General features: G+C 39.9%; 3 protein-coding genes and 1 pseudogene across 4 annotated transcripts; 1 reads left to right on the top strand and 3 right to left on the bottom strand.

Annotated features, from left to right (window-relative positions):
* The first annotated feature begins 79 nt into the window (after positions 1-79).
* On the top strand, positions 80-3,927 carry LOC133735286 (uncharacterized). Of its 2 annotated transcripts, none has more exons than XM_062162698.1 (11): positions 80-336; positions 582-639; positions 726-836; positions 942-1,079; positions 1,623-1,692; positions 1,900-1,955; positions 2,271-2,399; positions 2,613-2,752; positions 3,129-3,201; positions 3,292-3,366; positions 3,450-3,927. In XM_062162698.1, the coding sequence occupies exons 1-11, from the start codon at positions 188-190 to the stop codon at positions 3,756-3,758; spliced, it is 1,308 nt and encodes a 435-aa protein (XP_062018682.1). In that variant the 5' UTR covers positions 80-187; the 3' UTR covers positions 3,759-3,927. The 2 variants fall into 2 exon arrangements, with proteins under 2 accessions (XP_062018682.1, XP_062018683.1); XM_062162699.1 differs by having other exon boundaries at positions 84-336; positions 2,271-2,396.
* A 58-nt stretch (positions 3,928-3,985) lies between these two features.
* Positions 3,986-7,597, bottom strand: LOC133735285 (pentatricopeptide repeat-containing protein At5g42310, chloroplastic). Its single transcript, XM_062162697.1, has 5 exons — positions 5,687-7,597; positions 4,955-5,107; positions 4,782-4,853; positions 4,462-4,652; positions 3,986-4,288 (listed from the first exon to the last, which is right to left on the bottom strand). The coding sequence occupies exons 1-4, from the start codon at positions 7,418-7,420 to the stop codon at positions 4,539-4,541; spliced, it is 2,073 nt and encodes a 690-aa protein (XP_062018681.1). The 5' UTR covers positions 7,421-7,597; the 3' UTR covers positions 3,986-4,288; positions 4,462-4,538.
* A 4,592-nt stretch (positions 7,598-12,189) lies between these two features.
* On the bottom strand, positions 12,190-13,955 carry LOC133741489 (stemmadenine O-acetyltransferase-like; annotated as a pseudogene).
* A 6,098-nt stretch (positions 13,956-20,053) lies between these two features.
* LOC133741488 (stemmadenine O-acetyltransferase-like) lies at positions 20,054-23,427 on the bottom strand. Its single transcript, XM_062169385.1, has 2 exons — positions 20,704-23,427; positions 20,054-20,501 (listed from the first exon to the last, which is right to left on the bottom strand). Exon 1 carries the CDS (start codon positions 23,277-23,279, stop codon positions 21,819-21,821), a length of 1,461 nt encoding a protein of 486 aa, XP_062025369.1. The 5' UTR covers positions 23,280-23,427; the 3' UTR covers positions 20,054-20,501; positions 20,704-21,818.
* Between the last annotated feature and the right edge of the window lie 1,137 nt (positions 23,428-24,564).

Raw genomic sequence — 24,564 nt, 5'->3', positions numbered from 1 at the left:
GAACGTGGGAAGTCGGACGATCATGACAAACTGACAGAGACAACCCCCGCTTCTTTTTCCATACATTCACACTGCTTCGAATGGAAAACTAAGAAGAAAGAAATGAAGAAAATAAATTAGCGAATAAATAGAAAAGCTTTATATAATCTTCTTCTTCTTCGTCTGGGCTCTTGGACCGGGTCCTGTTATGGCTCATCAGCTTCCTCTATGGTCTCCCTTGTGCATCAGTTTGTGCTTCTTTGCTTGGTTGCAAGGTTTCTTCTCCGTCGTCCATGGCGATACTAATCTCTCTTACCCCTCTCTCACCCCCATTGACCGCGATCTCTACCATTCTAGGTCAGCTTTTCTCATTTCTTAACCATTTCAATCTGCCTCGTGTGAATTCTGTGCTGAATTGGAGATATCAGATTCATTGATTTTGATTTCAATATTGGTTAAGGAAATTAGGTCTTGCAGTGACTGAAGCTCGAATCTTGGCCATTCACTAAGTCATCATTTGGCTTACTTGATGTCAAGTTTTGAATTTGTTAGGTGAATTTGCCTTGAACATAATCAAAGTATTGCTTTCTATTGGTTTACAGTGGGGATTTGATGGAAGAAATTAAGGCTTTGGTCCTTCGACACAAAGATAAACTCACTGTAGGTTGCTCTTGCCGGTCAATCGTTTTTCAGAATTTCATTTCATGTCCTAAGGTCCTAAACTTTTCGTTTCGATTCGATGATAGTTGGATACAATTAAGGCTCAAAACAAGGGTTACTCTGCTGAGATTGCTGTAGTTACTTATAGTCGGAGAAGGCAGGAGGCCGATGACAAGCCAAGGTTTCGGATCCTTCTTGTAAGCTTTCTATACAATTCTATGTGTTGGATGACATGATTCGTTTTAATTAGATTTTGATTGGTAATGGCTGCTGTTTTTGACAGATGATTCCTTGTCTTCCAGAGTTTCGGGCAGCATGGAAGGGAGCTCATTACATCCGAAGTCGCTTTGCGAATCCTTTCAATCTTGTGTATAGAAAAGTTTCTGCCCAACCTAGACCAAGCTTCCTTAGACCAGACCCTTGACAATCTTGTGATAAAGGTAACAACTTTACTAAATTTTTTTCAATAGTTATTGATGTAGCTGCAATTAGCTTTTACCAAGTGATGTAAACATTTAAGCAGCATATTACCATAGGATGGGAGCTACAATAAGAGGGGTACAGTAGAACTGCAAACAAGCAATAGATAGTCGCCTCTTCTTATCCTAATCCTCTCCCTCTTCAAGTATGTGGCTTTCACTAAAACTTACCTTGCATTTCTCCTGAAGTTAAAAGGCAATATTGGTGTATACATTAGCTCTAACTTATAGACAACTCTTACATTGCGATGATTTTGCTTCCATGTTGTTCATGGATCTATTTCATATATTACACTTGAAATTTTTTTAGTTTGATTACCTTTTATAAGGTTTCCCATTTTTAATTTTCCTATTAGATGGAAAGCTGTTCCTGGCTTTATTAATCATCACTAGAACCCAAAATCCTAGGGATCAGAATATATTCCTCTTGAATTTTAGCTGGTTTCTCTGGATATGCTTCAGGAACCTTGGTAGTTTTTGAGTTCTGATTCTAATTTATGTCAGGTGGTGCCCATGGAAAACCTAAATGGCCGCAGACTTGTTGAGGCAGGAGACCTCTGCGAGAGGAGAAATGGTAATGCCACTGATTCTACTGACTTCAAAAGATACACATACACTACTATAAATAAAATTCTATTTGTCAGTCAACATATATAAGAAACGACAATATGGCAATTGGAAATTATTTCACTTTCCATTATTACTTACTTTTACTCGTCTTCCTACACTAACGCTTGTGTGATAAACTTATTTAAATGTTTAAGTTTGTACTATGTGACAGGGAGAGGAGTTGATCTTAACCGTAATTGGAGCGTAGATTGGGGCAAAAAAGAGAAGGTTAATCAATGCTGCTCATTTGTTTAAGTCCCATTTTCTTCTTTTCTATGCTATGTCATTTCATCATGTTGCTTGTTTATTTCATCTTTAAGGTGTATTGATCTCTTGTTGAGGTGGAAGGTTTTTTAGCCAGTGCATATAGAAATTCATTTCTATTGAATTTCATATGCAACACACCATTAGATGAGTCTGGAGTCTTATCCAGTTGTCATGTTGCTTCACACTTTAACTTATATATTCAATTGTCAGTTCATTTCTTGGGCGGTTCTGTGCTTGACACTCTTCTTTCTCTTTTATGTTTTTGTTTAATAACAGGACTATGATCCGTATGAGGAAAATCCTGGGACTGCTCCTTTCAGTGAGCCTGAAGCTCAAATAATGCGGAAAATTGCAGTGTCATTTGATCCACACATATGGGTTAATATACACTCTGGGATGGAGGTGGTTCAAACAGACTTCCTTATATTCCCTCATGTTGTCTCCAAAATCATATCCACCTTTTTCAAGTTTCAGAATAAAGCACTTCTTTTTTTACTGAAATATGATCTGCATTACTTAGAGAATCTGTTCAGATTAAAGCACTTCTTAGGGTAACTTAGGATTTTGGCTGCATAGTCTGTCTGACACACTCTTAACAAAGTTTTTTTCTTTTTCCAGGCTCTATTTATGCCGTACGACCATAAGAACACAACCCCTGATGGAGTTCCCTCACAAAAGATGAAGTCATTGCTTGAAGAACTGAACCGTCTGCATTGCCAAAAACGTTGCATGATTGGGTCTGGTGGAGGTTCTGTTGGGTTAGTAGTTCACTTATTCATTGTTCTTATTGTTGTCATTATTACCGTTAGCATGCTACTCTTTTATTCAATCTCATTCTCACTACAATGGCCAATGGGGGCTTGGGTGGAGGTGCAATGATGTGTGATGCCCAGAACGCCTTCAGCCTTGTGGCTTGGGGCACATTTCATAAATTTGGTGGTTAGGTTTGGCCTGCTGGCCTTACTTGTAGCCATGTTCTGTTCTCTAATAATGTTATTTTGTCAAGCAATCTTTATGTTATTAATGTGATGATAAATAGCCATTGTCAGAGCCAAAGTTCAAAGGATTCAATTTTTACTACTTCAAAATTCTTGCAGTAAGAGTTTTCAAATACTTAATATTGTTTAATTGCAGATATCTGGCACATGGGACAGCAACTGATTTTATGTTTGACATTGTAAAGGTGCCAATGGCTTTCACCTTTGAGGTTTGTCACAGCATGCCTCTTTTTCCTTAAAAGTTTAATTTCACAGCACTTTGACTCATAGAAAGAAGTATCCTTTTTCATTGTGATTAGATATATGGAGATGGAGCAGCCTCATCAAAAGATTGCTTTAAAATGTTCAATCCCACTGACTTCGGTACCTTCAATGTATGTAACTTTATGGTTCATCTTCTATAAAGAGAAAAGGGAGAGCTGTTGTTTAACAGTGCAATTTTTTTTTTCACTTTCAGAGGGTTCTCAATGAATGGTCAGCTGCATTTTTCACAATTTTTAAATTGGGGCCAAACCTGCTCGGTGAAAATTATTCAAAGCCCCCCTTAGACAAGTGGGTGTCCATAGATGAGTATCTTGATGGGTACTTGGTCGAGAGGAGTAGTAGATATGGAAAGAAGATGGAGGTGCTTGAGCTAGGACTGCAGGAGATAAGAACATATTTCAGGCTCTTCTTGTTATCCTCAGTTCTGTTACTGTTCATGTTCTGTTCCAGAATTTCAAAAAGCAAGTTTTCTAGACCAATTGTTTCTGCTATTGCACTCTGAATTCAGATATAGGATTGTTTACCAAATTTTTGACAAATTATGCGTCTTAAATTTTTTATTTGTAAAGTACACACCATAGGAATATCTTGTTTTAACTTATAGGTGTAATGGTTTCTCTGTAAAACTCATTATTCTTTCTTTAAGGAAAGCATCGATTTGTGTGGCCAAACAGAGCATCCAAGTATTTGGTAGACTGAATCTGCATCTATTTAAAGTGGAAATAGATATTGCTGGCATAAAAATGCTCTTCCTTTAGGATAATGAAGAAAAATAATACAATGTAGTGTTATAATTACATTCCACCTTGGGATAAAAATATAATCGGAAGATTTTACAAGATACAAGCAACAAAGCATATTTTCCCTGGTGCTTACAACCAAAAATTAGTGAGGGGATGGGTTGTTTCTTCAATTGTTCTTGTTTGTCATTGGTCAGTGTCTTTGTTTCCAAACTGTGAAGCATGATTGCCCTTGAATTTGAATTCCCTTTGCACGATGGCCGGTGTAAATCAATCATCGTTCCTGCAAAATCTTTAGACCAGAGGAAAAAATGTTCAATGCGGTGGCTGGTGATTCATCACAACCTTTGGAGATGCTAACACACTTTGTGAAACTTATTTTCATAAAAAAAAATCAACTCTCAAATCTTCAATTCATGCTTATGTAAAAGAAAAGCAATATCATTGTTAGGGTTTTGACCTAACCTTTATAGTAATAATCCTGACTCGATCAAACATAAAAGGTGGAACATATGTAAATTTGGCTGTAGGAGTCGATCATATCATCTATGATTCAGTGTCTGTTTCATGTATTTCAGGGCAGACCGTAACATTGCCCTAGCTTTCCTATCAGGAGTAACCCTAGAGTGGATCATTTCTTCATACACATCTGGAACCTGAAACCAAAACCATATTTCAATATCAAACAACAGCAGATGCTGAAATTACGTAGCCCAAAGCCCTGTGATGCATACAATCAAGATGCAGAGGTCATCTATAGCAAGGACATTAAATAGGATTCATACCTTATAAAATTTATCGACTCGAATAAGGGCTTTCATAAGTGTAGTATATGTAACCACGTCTGGTTTTACATCCTGCAGTTATAAGAATAATAGTGAAGGTGGTAACATGGAAAGATCAATTGTACCACTGTATGCAGTATTTTTAACGGTGAACAGCAGCATAAATAACTTACATTGTCCTTCATGTACTGCAACACGGAAAAGGCCTCAGCATCCCTCCTATCCTCGCCAAATGCATTAATTAATGAATTGAGAGCTAATAGACTAGGTTTCAAGCCGTCTGATCTCATAACCCTGAATGCATTCAGTGCTTGCTCAGACAAACCCTGTAAAGGATTCCATCCGATCATATTAATGATCAACCATCACATCCTCAGTAAGAGTATCCGATTTATTCTCAGAGATTTAAATAGAAAGATAAATTGGTTGTCTGAAGTAAGATGAACTGGTAGGCAGTTCATCATAGAGCTTCAGCAGTCCAAAGAAAGTATACAAATATATAGAAGCACACAAATTCTAATAGATCAGTAATTGAATAGTTCAGGAAGAAGAACTTGTATATTAAACATTCTTTAACGTCGTCACTGGTGATATTGACGATGCCAAAGCTAAAACAGATTGTCATGTCAATAGAAGTAGATATGACATTGCATAATAAAATTAACCACATAACGGTTATGCAATTGAAAGTGCACAACAAGCTGGCCATATCATGGTTTCAATTCAAAGAACTATGCAATTAAAAGTGCAAGTAAGATCACCTAAGATGAGATGGTATGCAACGCAAGTTAATAGATTTTTGTCTAATCAATCTACATTTTAAGAAACGTCACCATTTATAATGTAAAATCAAGTGAACCGACTGCATAATAAAATTGTCAAGAAGTGTAGAGAAGACAACTTACCCTTTGAGCATAGGCATTAATCAAGGCATTATACATTGTCGGGGATGGTTTCATGCCTGCAGACTTCATTATCTCCAAGCACTCTATTGCATCATTAAATCTCCCCGACTTCCCATATATGTCAACTAATGTGGTATAAGTAACTATATTCGGAAGTAAACCCTGACTCTGCATCTTCCCCATTAGGCCCTTCACTTCATCCCATCTCTCCTGCTCCCCTAAGGAGTTTATCATGATGTTAAAGGTGGTGGCACAAGGCGCGCAACCACTCTCCTGCATTTCCTCAAACAACTCCTCTGCCCTTACATGGTGGCCTGACTTACAATGACTATCTATGAGGGTATTCCAGGTAACAGTATCCGGCTGAATCCCCTCCGATAGCATCCTTTCAAAGGTAGCCATAGCATGATCAAGACAATTAGACTTTCCAAAAGTATCAATCATCACATTGTAAAAATGCCTATCAGGCATTACCCCACTGCTCCTCATCTCCCTCAAAACTTGAAATGACTTCTGCCACTCCCCTCTATCCCGATAACTAGCTAAAATCCTACTGAAAACATACGAATTAGGCTGCACATTGCTAGCCTCCATCTCCTTCAACACAATTCTCGCGCTCTCCCACCTACCGGCATTGGCATAAGCATCAATGAGGAGGCTATAAGTGTGCTCATCCGGTGAAATGCCACTCCTCTCCATCTGTGACACAATGGATTCAGCATCTTCCAAAGAAGCTGCCTTCACATACCCTTTAAGCAGTGCATTGTAAGCTCTAGTCCTTGGTTGCAACCCACCCTCTTTCATTTCCTCGAAAATAGCTTCCGCCTCAACCACCCTACCGGAGTTCCCCAAAGCCGAAATAACCGCCACCAGAGAGGCGGTTTTGGGGCTCAAACCACTAGCCTGCACCATGGCAAGAAAATGCATAGCCTGGCTGGGCTCGCCGGCTTTTGCGAAACCAACAATCAAATCATTTAGCAGCTGTCCATCAATCTCAACATTCTCAGACTCAATCTCCCTGTAAAGCTTTAACATAATCGGAGAATCAACCTTGTTTGAGCGATTAAGCGACTGAATTACCAGGCTGTAGTTCACGAAATCCGATCGGTAACCGTCCTGGCGCATCCTGGACATCAAATTGAGCGCCTTCTCCAGGTCGCCGTTGCGAGCGCACGCGCCGATGAGAGCGTTGTAGGTCAACGGAGTCAACGTCTGCCGCTGAGAGAGCAGGAACGCCTCGTAGAGCTTCTCGGAGCGTCCGAGCGCGTGGATGAGGATGGAGTAGAGGAGCTCATAGGAGAAGCAGAGGTTGTGCTTCTGGAGCCACGAAACGAGCGCGTAGGCCTGTTTCAAGGAGGAGGAGGAGCAGAGGGATTTGAGGAGGGAGTGCCAGAGAGGGGCCGGGACGGCCCGGTACGACTCGGCCAGCTGGAACTCGGCCGGGTCGAGTGACGTCGGCGACGCCGAGTTAATGTCGTCATGAGTGGAGCTGGACGAGGTGGAGAGGAAGGCGAGGAGGGGTGCGAAGTCGTAGCGGGAAACGGCGGCCTGGTGGGTGTCGTAGTTATCCAAACGACGTCGTGAGGATGAAATTGGGGGGAGATGAGATTCGGCGGAAGTGGAAAGGGCGGAGGGAGGCGCGTGGAAGATGTGGTGGTGGCGGATGAGTATCGGAGACGAAGATAATTGAACGGATGGGAATCGGGTGGAACCAGGCAGAGGCAGAAGAAGCATGTCGACGACGACGACGATTTCAGGGGACGTCGGCAAATAATTCTGCCTACTAACACATTTTGGTGTGGTGTTCTATTTTATCGGTTTCATTTGCTCTCGGATATTTTCTGGTTTTTGTGGAGGGAAAGAGGACAATGAGATAGTCTTACCGGTTACTACTATACAGTCGTCTTTTCAAAAAAAAAAAAAAAATCGGTCGTAATAGAGAAATGGAGGGCTTGTATTCTGCCACGTATGCATGATCGCGCGAAATATAAAGATACGGCGGGGCTTAAAGTTGAAGCTCAAAACTTGATTCCAGTTTCCGATCGGCCAGGGTTTTTCTGCAACTGTACGTTCAAGGGTTCAATTACTCCAACCGCGATGCGATTATAAGACGATGAATATTTCAGCTGCAGAAAGACTCGGGTTTTAATTTCTGTTTCCTTATTGGTTTTAAATTTGAGGTCTGTAGTGCTTCTACTGCTTCATAACGGAGCAGTTTCCTTTGAATTTAGATTGGTTTAGGCAAATTAAATTGGAAAAAGAGAGAGGCACCATTACTTTCTATATCGTTGTAATAGGAGAAGATTATTCTAAATTCATATTTATTAGAGTAGGATTCCTTGTACTCAATTGTTATATACTTGTATCTTCTATATATATAGAGGCTCATACTATTGTCAATGAAATACATAACAATTCTTTCTAAATTCTCTCTCAATCTCGATCTCGTTTCCTTTCGGCGTCCAAGTTTGAGAGCTGCTGCCCTCATCTCTGCTGCTGCACTGCAGCGCATCGCGACCACGCAATCAGGATTGAAGTTCGCCTGCAATCCTCTACCAGGATCGAAGCAGCCTCTGCAATCTTATTCTAGGATCGAAAGCAATTTGCAATCCCAAAGAAGCATCAAAACAAGTAAGATTTTTAATCAAAGTTCCTACTTTTGAATTTTAAATTCTTCTTCTTTTCTCCGGGGACTTGCAACCTCCCTTCTTCTACCTCTTAGCTTTCTTATAACGTGAGATCTGATAAAAAACGAACTGTGGGTGTTTGCACTAAAACTACGAATGAGAGATTCGTGAGCATCGAAATTTGACGACCATTCAAACATCATTGTTTCGGTCTAATCCAAATTTCTTGAAATTTGATTTCTTAGAAGCAAAAGCGCTCAAAAATCTTTACTAGTTGTCGTGGAAGTATCATACTCCGAAACTAATCCATTCTTCTTTTTCCTTTTCAGGATATCGATTGCAAATATGCAAAAGCTCGATTTTGCTAAACTAGATTCAAATGTCACAAGATATCACAGTTGGGCGACTGATGTCGAAAATCACTTCACTGCCAATGGGATTTTGCCCACTATTCAAGCACCAAATGCTGACTTGCTGTTTCAGCCTACTACAGCTAAGAGTGCCCAAGCCCTCATATTGATGAGGCGACATATGGATGAGTCACTCCAAAGGGAGTATATGTCGATCAAGGACCCTAGGGCTTTATGGATTGCGCTTGAAGAGCGCTTTGGAGATATCCAAGATATCCTCCTCCTTGACTTGAAGATGCAGTGGAATGATCTACGCTTCGCTGACTTCAAGACAGTTTCTGAATATAATTCAGAAGCTCTACGAATCAAGTCGATGTTGGGATTCTGTGGAGTAAACCTCACAGAACAAAATTTAATTGAGAAAACTCTTTCAACCTTCCTCGTTTCAGCATTATTGGTTTCAAAGCAATATTGGCTTGAGTACAATGCTCAACGGATCACGAGGTTTCATCAGCTTGTCACTGCTATGTCAGTCGAAGCTAAGAGCGTTCATGAGGTGAATTATGGTGGCACACCTAAAGGAGGGCGCAAGGAGCAGAACTCTAAAGTTAAGGGACATCAAACCAGACGTGTGGGTCCATACAACCGCCCTACAAAGGAAGGAAATCACCAGAACGATGAGCGGACATGGGAGAGGCAGGGCCGACACTGCCGACCGTGGTGGAGCCGCCACCAACGTCCCAATGGGACGTTCTCGTGCACAAAGTGCACCTCAATTAAAGAGAGGCAATCATAGTGAGGTATGCTATAGATGTGGATCTACCGAGCATTGGATTAAGCAATGTAATGCGAGTGAAAAGTTAGCTGCACAATACAAGGCGTATAGAGATATGAGAGAGCAAGAGGCTTATCTCGCAACTGAAGGAGAAGATGGAGATTGCTCACAATTGGAGACTTCAAATCTGGCGAGGGAAACAACATGCAGATTTTTAACCAGTTCCTTTTTAACCAGATTTATTTCAAGAGGATTTCGCCTCGAGAGGATCTAGCCAATTCTCAGAGCTTCCAATTAGTTTAAGCCTTCTCTTTTGGCCAGACTTTTGATTAAAACATGATTGGGCTAAATACTGTTTAGTATCTTGTGGTTTGTGCCCAACATCAATTCAATCCCTCGATTTTCAATTTCATCAAAAACACCCCTACACTAGTATTTCTCGTTTAATAGGTTCATCCGTTATCAATCAGTCAAAATTAGCTGTTAACCTGCTGACATGGCATTTCCAACTCAGCAAAGTGGGGCCCACATGGAAGCCAATTTCCCAAAGTGACCCTGACTCTATTCAAACCCATATGACAGCCCCAAATTGTATGCCCATTACGCCACAACCTCAAAACTCGACCCAGGACAACTCCCTTCACCGCACTTTACTGTGCACTTTGATTTCCGTCCACGACCGCTCTCCAAATGCCTTGTGGCAAGATCAAAACAGCGGATCCAACTGCAGAAACAACCAAAAATGGTGTAAAATCCAGCCACACAACCGATGCTTGTGTCGAGATCCCATCGGATCTGATCCGTCGCCACCATCTGCCGCAAACCCATTGTTTGTGCCCAATCCACCATCGACTGAAACCAAGACACAAGGTGAGGCAGCTACAGACCTGGTGGTCTTCATTTGTCAAGTCGCGCAGCGAGGAAGGAGAATCGAAAGGGAGAAGCTTCATGGATTTCCTGCGAGCTTTCCAGATTCTGGCCGTTTCAAGACCTTCAACAGGTAGCCGTAGCTTCCTCTTGACGTCGTGGATGTCCCTGTGGTGTCAGATTGTCCCAACAACGAAGCATGAGTGAGAATCGAAGGAGAAATGGTGTAGGGGTTTCACGGTAGGTTTCCTTCCTTTTCCGGCGACCTTCGATTTCAACTCATATATCAAAATTGGTCTACTTGTCGAGGTCTACATGCTTCTGCACTTGAATTTCAGTTTGGTTGAGATTTAGAGAAATTGAGATTTTTTGCAGTTTCGGCCACCGTGTGTGGCTACTGTGCACGGCGGTGATTTAGTTTATTTTGGCCATTTCCCATAGCTTTGATCACTTCTAGTAGCATAATTAACTGAAATTGAAGAAGTGGGTGGATAGAAGACAAATCACTGGAGTTAAGAGGCAAAGTTGCATACTGTTGATGCCAAGCTAGCTGAAGTCAACCGGAAAAGTTCGGAGTTAGAGAGCAAACAATGGCTTCGAAAAAAATGGTCTCGGTGCAGTATCTTGGAATCTAGAACCCCGCTGCCATTGTTGGCATCAGACTGGAACTGAATTTTTTAGCAAAGGTTAGTTAGGGAATTTTACCTGCCATGTGGGCCCTACTTTGTTGAGTTGGAAATGTCATGTCAGCAGGTTAATGGCTAAATTTGACGAATGGACCTATTAAACGAGAAATACTAATGTAGAGGTGTTTTTGATGAAATTGAAAATCGAGGGACTAAATTGATCTTGGGCACAAACCACAGGGTACTAAACAGTATTTAGCCCAACATGATTTCATCTCACTTACATCTGCTTTGAGGGGATTTCACCTCATTTAGATCACCTTGAGGGGATTTCACCACACTTAGATCGGCTTTTGAGGGGATTTCACCTCACTTAGATCTCCTTTGAGCGAATTTTACCTCACCTAGATCCGCTTTGAGGGGATCTCACCTCACTTGGACCTGCCATGAGAAGATTTCACTTGATTTAGATATGCCTTGAGGGGATTTCACCTTGAGGTATCTCCCAAACAAGTCGGGCTGCTTCTTCTCCGACTCATTTCCTGATTAGGAACCCATTATTTCCTGTTCCAAAATTTTACACCCCACACACGGATTGATTTAGGATAACAATTCTTCTTTCTCTTCATTTCATGCCAATGTTGCTAAAAAAATGCTATATTTAACAACTCTGTCATAGAACGAGACATCCAATCCATTGCCACTTCTTTTAATTCTATTACCTTTAAACACATTTTTAGAGAAACAAATTTTGTAGCTGATGCTATTGCCAATTTAAGGATTGTCTTGTAAGTGGTTCAACTTGGATCAATAGGGTCCTTAGCGAGGCTTCAAGAGCTTTGCTCTTTGATTTTGTAAATTGTGGATGCCCAAGAGGCTTCCAAATCTAATTTATAATCTTTTCGAATAAAAAAAAAAAAAAAAAAAAAAAAAAAAAAAAAAAAAAAACTCTGTCATAGAAGCTAGGATGAAAAAGAGGGCTTCTTAACAGTTTTGGTTTGCCTTTATGCTGTTGTTGGCCTCAAATTCGATTACTGATCTTCTTTAATTATTGTCTCAAGATTATGGATATGCCATGCTTCTGATTCTTCCAGTTGAATATCTGTATGCAATTATGTGAGAAGCTACTGTGAAGTTCACATTGAATCTATCTGTTGATTTTTCAATTTTAGTTCATTGTTTAGACTGTAAAAACTAGCTTCAAGGAGTTGGGGTTTCATGTTAAGTTGTCAGCTATATATATTGAGATAAAGTACAGTCAGTACTCAATGTATCACTCTGAATTTGTATCATTCATTTACAATTTGAGTTGTGGTTATTATTGATAAAGGGCAATTAAGTATATAACTTAATATCGTTATTGGTGCTTCTGTGCTTTTTATTGGTTTCTCTGGTACAATGCGATTATACTTCACACTAATGAAACATTTTCCAGTTACAATGAGTGGGGACGGCCGATCTTTCATGGATAAGAAACAGTGTTACCAAGTTCAAGAGGACTATGATCAATAGAAGCAAAAGCAAGAAAGCTGTCATCATGTTCTAATATAGCCATCTCTTGTTCACCTAGATAAATCCAGGCCTCAACTCCATCACGAGACCTCGTATCTGTTAAAAGGACTGAATTCATGAACACGGATTGTGGAGCATTGTCTGCACCAACGCAAGACATCCATATAGGCTTTCCCCACCCGAAATCAACGTCATACAGACCAAAGTTGCACCAGCTGGTAAAACATATATAATCCAAAGAACCATCAGATGCTGCATCAGAGCAAGTATCACCCATCTCTTTTGAAAGCTCACACATTTTGGCGACCCCTCCATCCCCCTTGTAGGCTTTGGACAACATTGCCATCGAGTTTCTTTATTGCTTCCCTAATCCGAATCACCAAGCTTCCCAGTTCTAACTCTTGAGCGTTGCTGCTGCATGAAGTAGCTGCAGCTGTGAAGAGAAAATTTCCCATACAGTTTTCTGAAAAGGGTGGCACAGCTCTTCGACGCAAATTGACTGCGTGAGTTATCAAACATAACCTCTTCTGCCTCTGCCCACCATCAATATTTTCGGTGTTGAAGGCAGACGCAGCCATAATGCATTTCCAGATGAGTGCTGTAACAACCTCTACACGAGTTGGATTCTGCACGCTTGAGCTTGAGGCACTACTGGCTGTTGCTTTGGCCTTAAGTGCGGCAATAGCTGTGGCATCAAACACAAATCTCCTTGAAGCACACTTTCCCATTCTCAGAAAGGGGATCCATAAAGCCATAATAGTTGCTTCTCTTGGGAATGCATCACTTTGAGGAAACACAGATGAGGCATCAAAACTAGGCTTACATATATCAGATTCAGGAGCCTTACGAAACCTTGCAGCCCAAGCTTTAAGAAAAGTGCTCAATGCAGTTCCATCAACAACCATATGTGAAACCAAGACACCAACAGCAAAACCACCGCATGCAAAGTTGGTGACTTGGATCATAGCTAAGTGAGCTCCTGGACCTGCTGATTCAGTGAAACTAGCACCGGATGGAAGGAACTGACCGAGCAATGTGACATCAGGATGGTTGAGGAACTCGGAGAGATTTATGGACTCGACTTCTGCCTCTGTGTAACTAGCCCCCTCGTCATTGCAATCAATAGAGAGATTGTCTCTAATTCTTCCGGCAAGTGGGTAGAAGCTAGTCAAGGTTTCTGAAAGCGATTGCTTTAGCAGTTTTGACCTTTGGCAAGTATTACCAGAATTAGCAGAAGCTGTTGGGTTTGGGTGGATGGGATAGAAGAGGATCATGGGTACATAAATGGAAGGAACGAACTGGTCCAAGAGGGAGAGCTTGTGGGTTCTCAGGTGCTGAGGTGTTGGGGAAGAGGGTTTGATGCACTCTTTCGAGATAATTTTCACGACCGTGTTCGTCATTATGATCAGCTCAATGCTAATTGTAGAGGATCCAAATCCATAAATTATATATGCTGTTGTCACTTATTAGCTGCTGGCTGCTTAGTTTCCAAGGAAATATATGCACTAAAATAAGTAGGCACTAAAATAAGCTGCCGGCCGGACTGAGGATTGTTTTAATGAGTTGATGAAATAAAGAAGTTATCCATGTATATTCTTCACACTTACTGATTTTCTTCACTAAATTTAATGTCTTCTCTGATTACTTACGGTTTTCATTTATTTAACTCTATGTTAGCCCTGAATTTTATTTATTTCTAAGAATATACCTTGTGTAGGAGGATATTCAAACTTGAGATCTCTACAAATATTTTTGTTAGAGAAAAATTATCTTACGTACCAAACCAGATCGATGTTAGCCGACTTCTAACAATAGTACTAATAAGCAAATTTGGTGAATTGGTGAATTTGACATTTTCTTTCTCTAATATGAGTTTCATTCATGATTCCCATGATTCTTTGTTCAAGAATACAAGATATAGGGCCTACAAGATACTATAGATGTCTGCAAGTCGTTGGATCCAACGTTGCGGCTATATAGCTGCCTTAGAGTTAATCTCCACGGCTCCACCTCCATGGTGGAGTGTGTTAACCTTGCCTTAATCAATCATATATATTTGGTTTTAGCGAGTGGCAACCATATGATCGACATTGATCTAAACATATTTTAGATATTTACCAGCTCAAAGCCGAAACAAATGACATAATCGCTTACGACTCATTAATTTGGCTTAACCTGAGAAGACTAGGATATTGAGAGATGCGATAGCAAGCAAGTCCTGGTTGCTTTGCAACAAAGCCGTTTCTTCTTCATCTAAAGAAATCCAGCTGGAAAACTGGCTTAATATTATTATTTCTTGCTCTGCAGGTACATTGCAATTATCAGCTCCTGCCTCCTGAGTTCCACTTACAACACAGTGAGAATTAACAAAGAGCAGTCTGTCTGTTGTCATGAATGAGAGACATAGTACCCAAGTTTAACAAAGAGCAGTAGGATCGAAAAAAGCACAAGCAAGCTGTCATATATCATGTTCTAAATTCTAATATAGCCATGTCTTGTTCACCTAGACAAATCCAGGCTACAACGTCTTGCTCGAACCTTCTATCTGTTAAAATGACGGATCTGGCTCCTCTAAAAGTGAGGAGTGTGTAAATTTACTTAATTTCATAAAATCTAGACGTTCCATATAATCCAAGGGTTCTAAGAGCTGACACATCACTCTACCACAAATTTTTGGGGTTTTAATCTAGAGTAAAAACTCTAAATGGTACCTGAATTATTGTGAAAGGTACTTTTTGGTACCTACGAATTTTTTTAACTCCAAACGGTACCTAAAGTATTGTGTTGTTACCAAATATAGTACATCCGTTAAATTTTCCGTTAAAATCGCCTACGTGTCATGTACTTTTTTGGAAAAAACTCCAAATGGTACCCAAACTATTGCACAATATATTTTTTCGTACCTATAAATTCTTTTTACCCCAAATGGTACCTCAAGTATTGCGTCTTTACTATTTTTTTTCTTCATCATAATATGATATTTATTCATCGGAAGAAGTATTACATATAGGTTGAAACAATACAAGTTTCAGTATAAAAAAATCTAATATTTCAACAAACTAACTATTTATTTTTAGCTAAAAATTTTATCAACAAAAAAGATTTTGGGCAATATTTGAGGTAAAAAAAATTTATAGGTACCAAAAAATACATTTTGCAATAGTTTTGGGTACATTTAAAATTTTTATTTAAAAAATACATGTCACGTAAGCGACTTTAACGAAAAAGTAAACGGAGGTACTATATTTGGTAACGATGCAATACTTCATGTACCATTTCGGGTAAAAAAAATTTGGTACCAAAAAAATACATTTTGCAATAGTTCAAGTACCATTTGGAGTTTTTACCCTTTAATCTAACCTGCACTGACTTGCTGTTAACTCTGGGTAAAAAAAATAAAAATAAAAAAAAAATTGTCTTTCTCCTGTGCGTGCTGTGTTTGCTCTTTCTTCCATAGTGATACTCATGTAGTTTGTGTATCGCCAATTCACCATGCCATTAATAACTTGAAACAAACATAAGTGCTTCAATCAATATCTAATCAGAGCGGTGTAATACATGGGGGTAAAGTCAATTGTAAATTTGTTTGTGGATTTGGGTTTAGTCCTGTGATCAGTATATGTAATGTGTGTAAGTTGGTTATGGTTTCGATTCCAAGGGTGTGGTGGAGGTGATCGTTTTGACTATTGGCTCTAGGATTTGGAGAAGCATCGGCAGATCTGTATACCCTTGTTAATTGGATTCAATCATCTGGGGTTTATCTTAATGAATTTAAATCGCAAATCGAAAAAATCACCAAAGGGTGCAAAGCAATCGAAGGGACTTATGATGAATTCAACTTTGCGGTACAATCTGATTCAATCAAACATTAATAAAGAGTTAGTATTCTTTATAGCAGTTAAAGTGAATAGAGTCGCCAATAGTGCGATCTTCGCTAGTTGGTGCATTGTTGAGTACATGTGTTTAGTAGAGACTCAGGATAATATGTCAGGAGGTTCTCTAGTTATCTATTGTAATCAGGGGTTCAGGCCAAATGTCCCCCTTGTATTCGACAGTTTCTTCAATTTAAGCCACCCAGGCTCGAGGGCATTGCACCGCCCTTTCATCAAAAAAAAAAAAAAAAGAGTTAGTATTCTTCTTGATTGAGGAGAGAACTCAAAGTTATCAACACCTAAATCATGTTTATCATTAGAATTATATAATTGTGTATATTACTAAGGGGTAAAGCTATGGTATGTTAACATTTCTCATACATCAACTATTTTTACCACTTTAAGGACTCATGTTACCACTTTGAGGACTAATATTACTATTTTGATGACTCATATGGTAAACTAAGAAAATTTACCACTTTAAGGACTCATGTTATGTCACGCCCCGGATTTTGAATAACAAATCCAAATCCGAAACATGAATTAATACAACTCACATAAATACAACCTGAATTTTTTTCTCAAAACAACCACACCTCACATCGCTCGATATTACATAAACCAAATCTCAAATTTGTTTATTACAGCACACTCTCACCAAATTATATTGTAAGGCTCAAATGAGCATAACTCACCTCACAATTACAATTGCTGTAAAACTAAAACAAATTCTCTAACCCGCACGATCACCGTCCTGATTTTCCTGACCTGTAGGATTACCCGCTACACAATTTGAATAGTGTACCGGGATTGCAACAACACAAACCCGGTAAGCTTTTGACAGCTCGTATGAGTAAATGAAAGGATTGCACGATTTAAAGTAACCAAATCAACTCAAGCATAAATTCAACTCAAGTATTTTCTTTGCATAATAATTGAAGTGTACAACGTCACTTCAAACATCAATCAACTCACATCTCAACATGACTACTCAAAAACAAACAACTGTTTACTCAATATATACTCACAGGCTTATGATTTATTTATATAAATCATCCCATGCAGTATATTATACTTACAGGCTTATGATTAATTAGATTAATCACCCCATTCAGTATATCATACTTACAGGCTTATGATTAATTATATTAATCACCCCATTCAGTATGTCATGTCATACCCAAGGGCATATGATAACTCGTTTATCCCCCAAGCAGTATGACAGCAGACAGACTAGAGCTCTAACTGTATCGTAAAGTGTCACCTGGGCCAAGGTTCACCTTACGAATGACTGCTTTCCTCAATTCACTCGACTCCTCATTTAATTCATCTCAACGACTCAACTATCGCACTTTGCTCAATTACCCATTATCATAGACAACACAACATCTAAGATAAATCACATATTCCAAAGGGTAATGCTCAAAATATAACTCAGTAAATCACACCATCCAATATATATTCCACGTAAATATATATATATATGTAGTCACCCACACAAGAGTGACCACTAATACCAACTATAGTTCACATGCAATAAAATCTAGAAATTCATTTTTTTATAGTTTAAATACATTTTACTTACCTATGGACCGTAGTCGATCAAGTCCATATAATTTAAAACAAATATTTATTTTCATAAAACAATTTCCACAATTTCTCAATTAAATAAAATCACCGAATTTCGGTTCGTGAATGAACCATGTGCGATTTACTCACCTCGATATTCCCGCTGCGTCTTCAATTTAACACAATACACACCGAAATCGTTCACCCAAGGGAGACCGTCAATCACCTAATCACACATGACCTTATTTTAGCCAATAACTCAAAAACATACTTAAACGACAATCCAACGGTCGGATCGAAATTAAATGATGATCCAACGGTCGGATCCTCACGGATCGCCTTTAGGATCACCCTCCAAAAATCATCACGAAGATCCAACGGTCGGATCTTCCTGAATCGTCCTTACTAACATCTTCACAAATTTATACGAAAATCCGACGGACGGATTCTCACGAATCGCCTCCCTAATCACTGTTTTGCATTTATACGAAGATCCAACGGTCGGATCTTCGCCCATGACCACACAAAGTCATCGGGACAGTCATACGATCAACATGTTATAATTTGAAGTAAAACCGATGGTCAGATCTTCGCAGATCGTAAACCGAAGATAAACCGTAAAAACGTTAAATAGTAACGTCAAAACGTAAATCCATTATTTATCCACATTTTCTAAAATAACCTTGTAATATATCAAAACGCTCGTATGGATGCGTAGATCATCGTCCAGATAATATAAACTCAAAATAAGGTCCGACCCGCCGCCACAAGCGGAGGTCAGACGGTGGTCAACGCGGCGGTCAACGAAGGTCAACCACCTCTGATGCAAAAGTCGTCAACTACAAACTTCTTCAAAATGAAAGGGTGATCAACTTTCATACCTGGAGCTAAGCCTGGTTCGGCCTAGATCGTCCTAGATCAAGCGTTGAAGTTGGATTAATCTCGGCCGCACGATCGGATCCTAGATTGAATCAGAGGCGTTCAAAAAGTCAAACCTTGATCTAGCGGTCTACACTCAAAATCGTGATGAAAGACTTACATGGGGATGATCAGGGGGAAGAGGAGATCACGAAAATGGGAAGGATCGGCCCGTGCAACGCCGGCGTCGACGTTTTCCGGCCGGGTCGGTTTCGCTCGTCTGGGTGTCTTTGATCCAGCTTTCGGGGCAGCGGCGGGCCAAGACCACACCGGAGGGCGTCTGGGCGTGGAGCGGCGATCACGGTGGTGTCCGGGTCCGGGGCTGGAGGACGCCGGAGGAGGGCCGTTCGGCCGGGTCGGGTCGAGCGGTTCGGCCGCGTGGGAGAGGAGAGAGAACGGAGGGTTTCGGGGACTGTTTAGCAAAAATTAGATTTTTTCGTCCTTAATGAAAAAATCAGAAATTTTTCCTATTTATAGAAAATTCCCAAATTTCAAATATTCATAACTTATTCATACGAACTCCAAATATTGTGTTCCACATATGCACGAGATCGTATCGACGAGCCCTACAACTTTCATGCAGGAAGTTTTCCCAAATTCCGTATGTATAAAAAGTCAATTTCCACGAGCCCCTAAATAACGTTCGATTTCGAAAATTAATCGTTCAAACTAATTCCACAACTTCTCCGAGACTCGTACTCGCTCCCACTATCGTGAAATCATTTCTAAAAAATCCACGGAATTTAATTTGGATTTTTCGGGGTATTACATGTTACCACTTTGAGGACTAATATTACTATTTTGAGGACTCATGTGGTAACTAAGAAAATTTACCACTTTAAGGACTCATGTTACTACTTTGAGGACTAATATTACTATTTTGAGGACTCATTTTACAACTTTTAAGGCAATTGTATGCATGTCATACGTTAACACATTGTAGAATTTTCCATTACTAAGATCGAGTTTATCAAGACCTCAATGATTTTCAAAGATTTATTTTTTAACTACGGATGAGTTTCTATGGAAGCACAAAGCCAAATGCAGCAGTGAATCAGTGATGCCCAGGAGACCACGTCAAATCCCTAGTTTTTTTTATTATTTTTTTTTTTTTGAGTTAACGGCGAGTTACCATTATTTAATCTAAGATCCCAAAAATTTGTGATTGAGTGATGTGTCAAATGTTATGACCCTTAGATTATATAGAGCGTCTAGATTTTATGAAATTAAAGTAAATTTACACCCTTCTCACTTTAGAAGAGCTGGACTGTATTCAAGAAAATGGGTGTAGCATTGTCTGCAACTCTGCATTAACACAAGATAACCCACGACGTACGTAGGCTTTCCCCACCCAAAATCAACATCATATATATAGACCAAAGTTGCACCAGCTGCTAAAACATATGTAATCCAAGCCACCATCAGATGCTGCACTAGAGAAAGTACTACCGCGGTCTCTTTTGAAAGCTCAACGTACGAGTTTAGCAAGCCCTCCATCGCCAATTGTAGACTATGTACAAAATCACCATCAAATTTGTTAATTTAGTGCCTCCCTTATTCGACTTACCAAGCTACCCAGCTCTAACTCTTGAGGGCTGCTGCATAATGCAGTTGCAGGCTTGCAACTATGGAGAGAAAATTTCCCATACAGTTCTCTGAGAATGGTGGCACAGCTCTTCGGCGCAGATTGACTGTGTGGCTGTTCAAGGGATGATGACCTCTGATCAGTACTTTTGGCATTGAAGGCAAGTGCAGCCGCAGCACATTTCCAAATGAGTGCCGTAACAACCTCCACACTTGTTGGGTTTGGCACGCTTGAGGTTGCTGCTGCTTTGGCCTTAAGTTCGGCAATAGCTATGGAATCAAATATTGCTCTTCTTGTGGGAATGCTCCACACTTACCCATTCTAAGAAACCAGCTCCAGAAAGCCATCATAGTTGCTTCTTGTGGGAATGCATCACTTTGAGAAAACACAAATGGGGAGTCAAAATTAGGCTTACATGTATCATGAGCAAATTTAGGAGCTTGATAACGAAAGATTGTTGCGGCCCAAGCTCTAAGAAAGGAGACCAGCGCAGTTCCGTCGACAACCATATGTGAAACAAAGACACCAACAAGCAACAACAAAACCGCCGCATGGAAAGTTGGTGACTTGGATCATAGCTAGGGGAGTTCCTGCAGCTGCTTCAGCAAAACTAGCAGTACCACTTGGAAGGAAGTGGCTGCGCAATGAGACATAGGGCATGTCAATGAACTCCCTTGTCATTGCAATCGACAGATAGATTGTCTCTGATTCTTCCAGCAAGTGGGTAGAAGCTAGTCAAGGTTTCTGAGAGGGATTGCTTTAGCAGTTGTGATCTTCGGGTAATGTTTAGAAGTTCGTTGTTAGAATTCCGGTGGGGGAGATAGAAGAGGAGAAGAGGTACATACTGCATAGATTGAAGGAATGAGCTGGTCCAACAGGGAGATTGTGGATTTTCAGGTGTTGGGGTGTCGGCCAAGAAGGCTTGATGCACTCGATCTTTTGAAATTATTTTTACATCCATGCTGATTCTCATCTTATTCAGCTCAGTAGATGGAGTATAGTACTATCAACTGTATGTATATGCTGCCGTAACTTCCTAGCTAGCTGATTCATACCAAAAGAAAATAAAAATTAGCTGCTTGGTTCATAGAAAAGCAAAGGTGGATCTCGATCCATATCTTTTTTATTTTATTAAGATTTTTCTAATGGCTGTTGAGGACAAGATCCGCTATACTCGGGATTACTGGCTACATTTGATTATATCATTAGTGTCAAAGGTAGTGAAGAACAAGTTAGCCAATTAGCCAAGTTTGTTTATTAATCAATACTGGTATGGCTACCGAGCGCACACCCCAAATTTTATTCACTCGGTTTTGACAAAGAAAATGATAGTACAAAAGGAATTATTGTGAGGTAGAACCATACAAGTCCATTTTACAAACTTCAACAGCAGAAGGCTCAAAGCCAAAACGGAAATGATGAAATGATCAACTAGGACCCAGTATTTTGGCTTAATCTGAGAGGACTAGGATTGAGAGAAGCAAAAGCAAGCAAGTCCTGATTGATTTGCAACATTGCCATTTCTTCTTCAGCTAGAGAAATCCAAGCTTCAAAACCATTGTTTCCCCATTCTCCTGTATCCATCAAACGAACCACATTGACCGAAAAGGCCTCGTGACAGGGCTCATGAACTGGAACGACCCACAGAGGCTTTCCCCAGCCGAAATCGGCATCATACACTCCAGAGTAGGCAATGCTGGTATACCCAATAAAGTTCATCTCCACCTGATCATCCCCATTGGTGGATAGTGTGATAGCCTCGGCCATGTCTTGGAAAACCTTACTAATAGTGGCTAACCCATCTTGACCTTGGAGCTTGGCCACCAAGTCACCATTGAATTTCGATGTTGCTTCCCTCATCTTGCTCACCAAGCTTGACAACTCTAACTCCTGTTCTCTCTGATGATCATTTGCTATTGCACCTGCCAAACAAACAAAATTCCCCATACAATTTTGGGAAAAATTCGGCTCAGCTCTTCGGCGCAAATTCACTGCGTGGGTTATCAAACTCGGTGCAGATTGACCAGACTTGGCCTTCCAAGCAGCCGTGGCGCATTTCCAGATGAATGCTGACACTGCCTCCACCCGACTTGGATTTTGTAATGATGATGTTGCTGCTTGCTCTTTAAGTTTGGCCACAGCTGAGGCCTCAAACACAAATCTGTTCGTAATACACCTTCCTCTCTTGGCAAAACGCCTGTACAATCCCCTCATGGTTGCTTCTCTTGGGTGTGTGCTCTTACCTTGTTCATCAAGAATAGGAGGGAACAATGTTGCAGCATCAAAATCAGGCAATACATGAACACTCTGACCTGATAGACTCTGTGCAGTGGCTGCAGCCCAAGCTTTAAGAAAATTGCTGATGGCAATGCCATCAACAATCATATGAGAAACAAACACTCCAATCACAAACCCGCCGCAGGCAAAGTTAGTCACTTGGATCATGACTACATCAGCTCCTCCTTCTCCTTCTAGGCCAGTGGTGGCATTTGAAATTAGATCAGTGTAATCAAGCAAACTGTTGAAAGTTGGGAGAAGCTTAGGGAGTACTGACAAGTCAGGATGCTGCAGAAACTCCGAGAGGTCATGAGACTTGACATCGGCCTCTATGTAATAAGCTCCTTCGTCGTTGCAGTCGATGCAAAGGTAGTCTCTGATTCTACCAGCTAGTGGGTAAAAGCGAGTCAGGGTTTCCGAGAGAGATTGTTTTAGTGCTTGTGATCTTTCACTTCTAGTAGTACTGAGAGGTGAAACAGGAGGATAGAACAAGACCATAGGAACATAAACTGGAGGCATTACGTGATCCAAGAGGGAAAATCTGTATGTGTTTATGTGTGGAGGCGTTGGGGAAGAGGGCTTGATGTACTCCTTGGACAGTATTTGGACCTCCATAGCAGCAAAGCTTAATTCACAGATGGTATATATATATGATCAATGATTTGTTAACTATATCTTCTGCTGCCTGAACAGAATAGATCGATAACTATAAGAATGAATGAAGTTCATGAGCCACTGCACTACTCTATATACTTGATTATTCCCTTTGGTCTTCTTTGTTGGATTAACTATTTGCCATTAATGAAAGGCCCCGCATGATGCACATAGCAATTAACTATTTGCATTTTATATTTTAATCAAAAATTATTTGCCATCGAATTATTTTTATCAATAAACTTGCCTACCAAAATGGTATGGTATTAGTCTTGGGTCTTTGGAACGTTCTATTTGATTTCCCCCCCAGAAGCAATCTCTCTTCATGTCAGAGAGTTTGACATTTTTTTTATATATTTGGTATTGACTTCATCAGAACTCTTATCAACATGAGTTTTTTCTCGATATTTTTGATTAATTTAGTGTTTGCTTTGGTCAAAATGGTATTAAACTTGGGTCTTTAGACTCTTGAAGGTTTATTTTATTTTTTTACTCCGGAAATAATCACTTTTCAAGCGAAAGAGTTTGACATTTTTTTTTCTTTCAATTATTGGCAAGAGAGGTTCAAATTTTTGAGATATTATTCAATATCGTGAGTTGTAACAACAATAATATTTTTATAAAACTTTGGTCTTTAGATTCTTATTTTATTATTTTCCTCCGGATAAAATCACTCTTCATGTTAAAGAGTTGACTAATTTTTTTTTATTTTTTTTCAATAATAGGCAAGAGAGGATCGAATTTTTGAGATATTATTCAACATTGTGAGTTGTAACAGCTATATTTTTATAATAACAAAGTGACGTGCAATAATTTTTTATTCTTATATTATATCTTAATTTGAACTCATCTCTTACGTATGAATGGAACATCATACTTTTTTTTCCACAAAAGATAATTATATTTATATCACTGAACCAATTTCGTATTGGACTTGGCTTCTCTGCTATAATATGACATGCTATAATTTGCTTGTATTGGAGTCCCGCAAGCTTGGGCCTTCACTGGATTCGTGACCCAACATTCTAAGGCCCAAATTCGAGTTTCGTTCCTTGGGTACTGATACAGTGATTCACAGCGGGGGTTTTGAGATTTTGTGGAGAAAATTCCTGTATCCTCGAAATGCTTAAACCCTAAAAAGAAGTTGAGGAAGTTCCAAAACCATGCACAGACCTCTGTAAGTATATTCAACTCCAACAAACACATGTATCAATTTCGCCTCAAGGCCTTATTCACATTTCTCTCC

The sequence above is a fragment of the Rosa rugosa genome, chromosome 3 (genome assembly GCF_958449725.1).
Source record: "Rosa rugosa chromosome 3, drRosRugo1.1, whole genome shotgun sequence".
Taxonomy (NCBI): Eukaryota; Viridiplantae; Streptophyta; class Magnoliopsida; order Rosales; family Rosaceae; genus Rosa; species Rosa rugosa.
The sequence above is the reverse complement of the archived record's forward strand: the minus strand, read 5'-3'. Positions and strand labels throughout refer to the sequence as shown.

Bases quoted from the DNA above. Each gene is read 5' to 3' on its own strand.
- LOC133735286 (XM_062162698.1), top strand. From the start codon at position 188: ATGGCTCATCAGCTTCCTCTATGGTCTCCCTTGTGCATCAGTTTGTGC. The intron at 1,693-1,899 runs GTAATGCCACTG...ACTATGTGACAG, and splicing joins CCTCTGCGAGAGGAGAAATG to GGAGAGGAGTTGATCTTAAC. The intron at 2,400-2,612 runs GTTCAAACAGAC...TTCTTTTTCCAG, and splicing joins TACACTCTGGGATGGAGGTG to GCTCTATTTATGCCGTACGA.
- LOC133735285 (XM_062162697.1), bottom strand. From the start codon at position 7,420: ATGCTTCTTCTGCCTCTGCCTGGTTCCACCCGATTCCCATCCGTTCAA. The intron at 5,108-5,686 runs GTAAGTTGTCTT...AATCCTTTACAG, and splicing joins TTAATGCCTATGCTCAAAGG to GGTTTGTCTGAGCAAGCACT. The intron at 4,854-4,954 runs GTAAGTTATTTA...TTATAACTGCAG, and splicing joins TGCAGTACATGAAGGACAAT to GATGTAAAACCAGACGTGGT.
- LOC133741488 (XM_062169385.1), bottom strand. From the start codon at position 23,279: ATGGAGGTCCAAATACTGTCCAAGGAGTACATCAAGCCCTCTTCCCCA.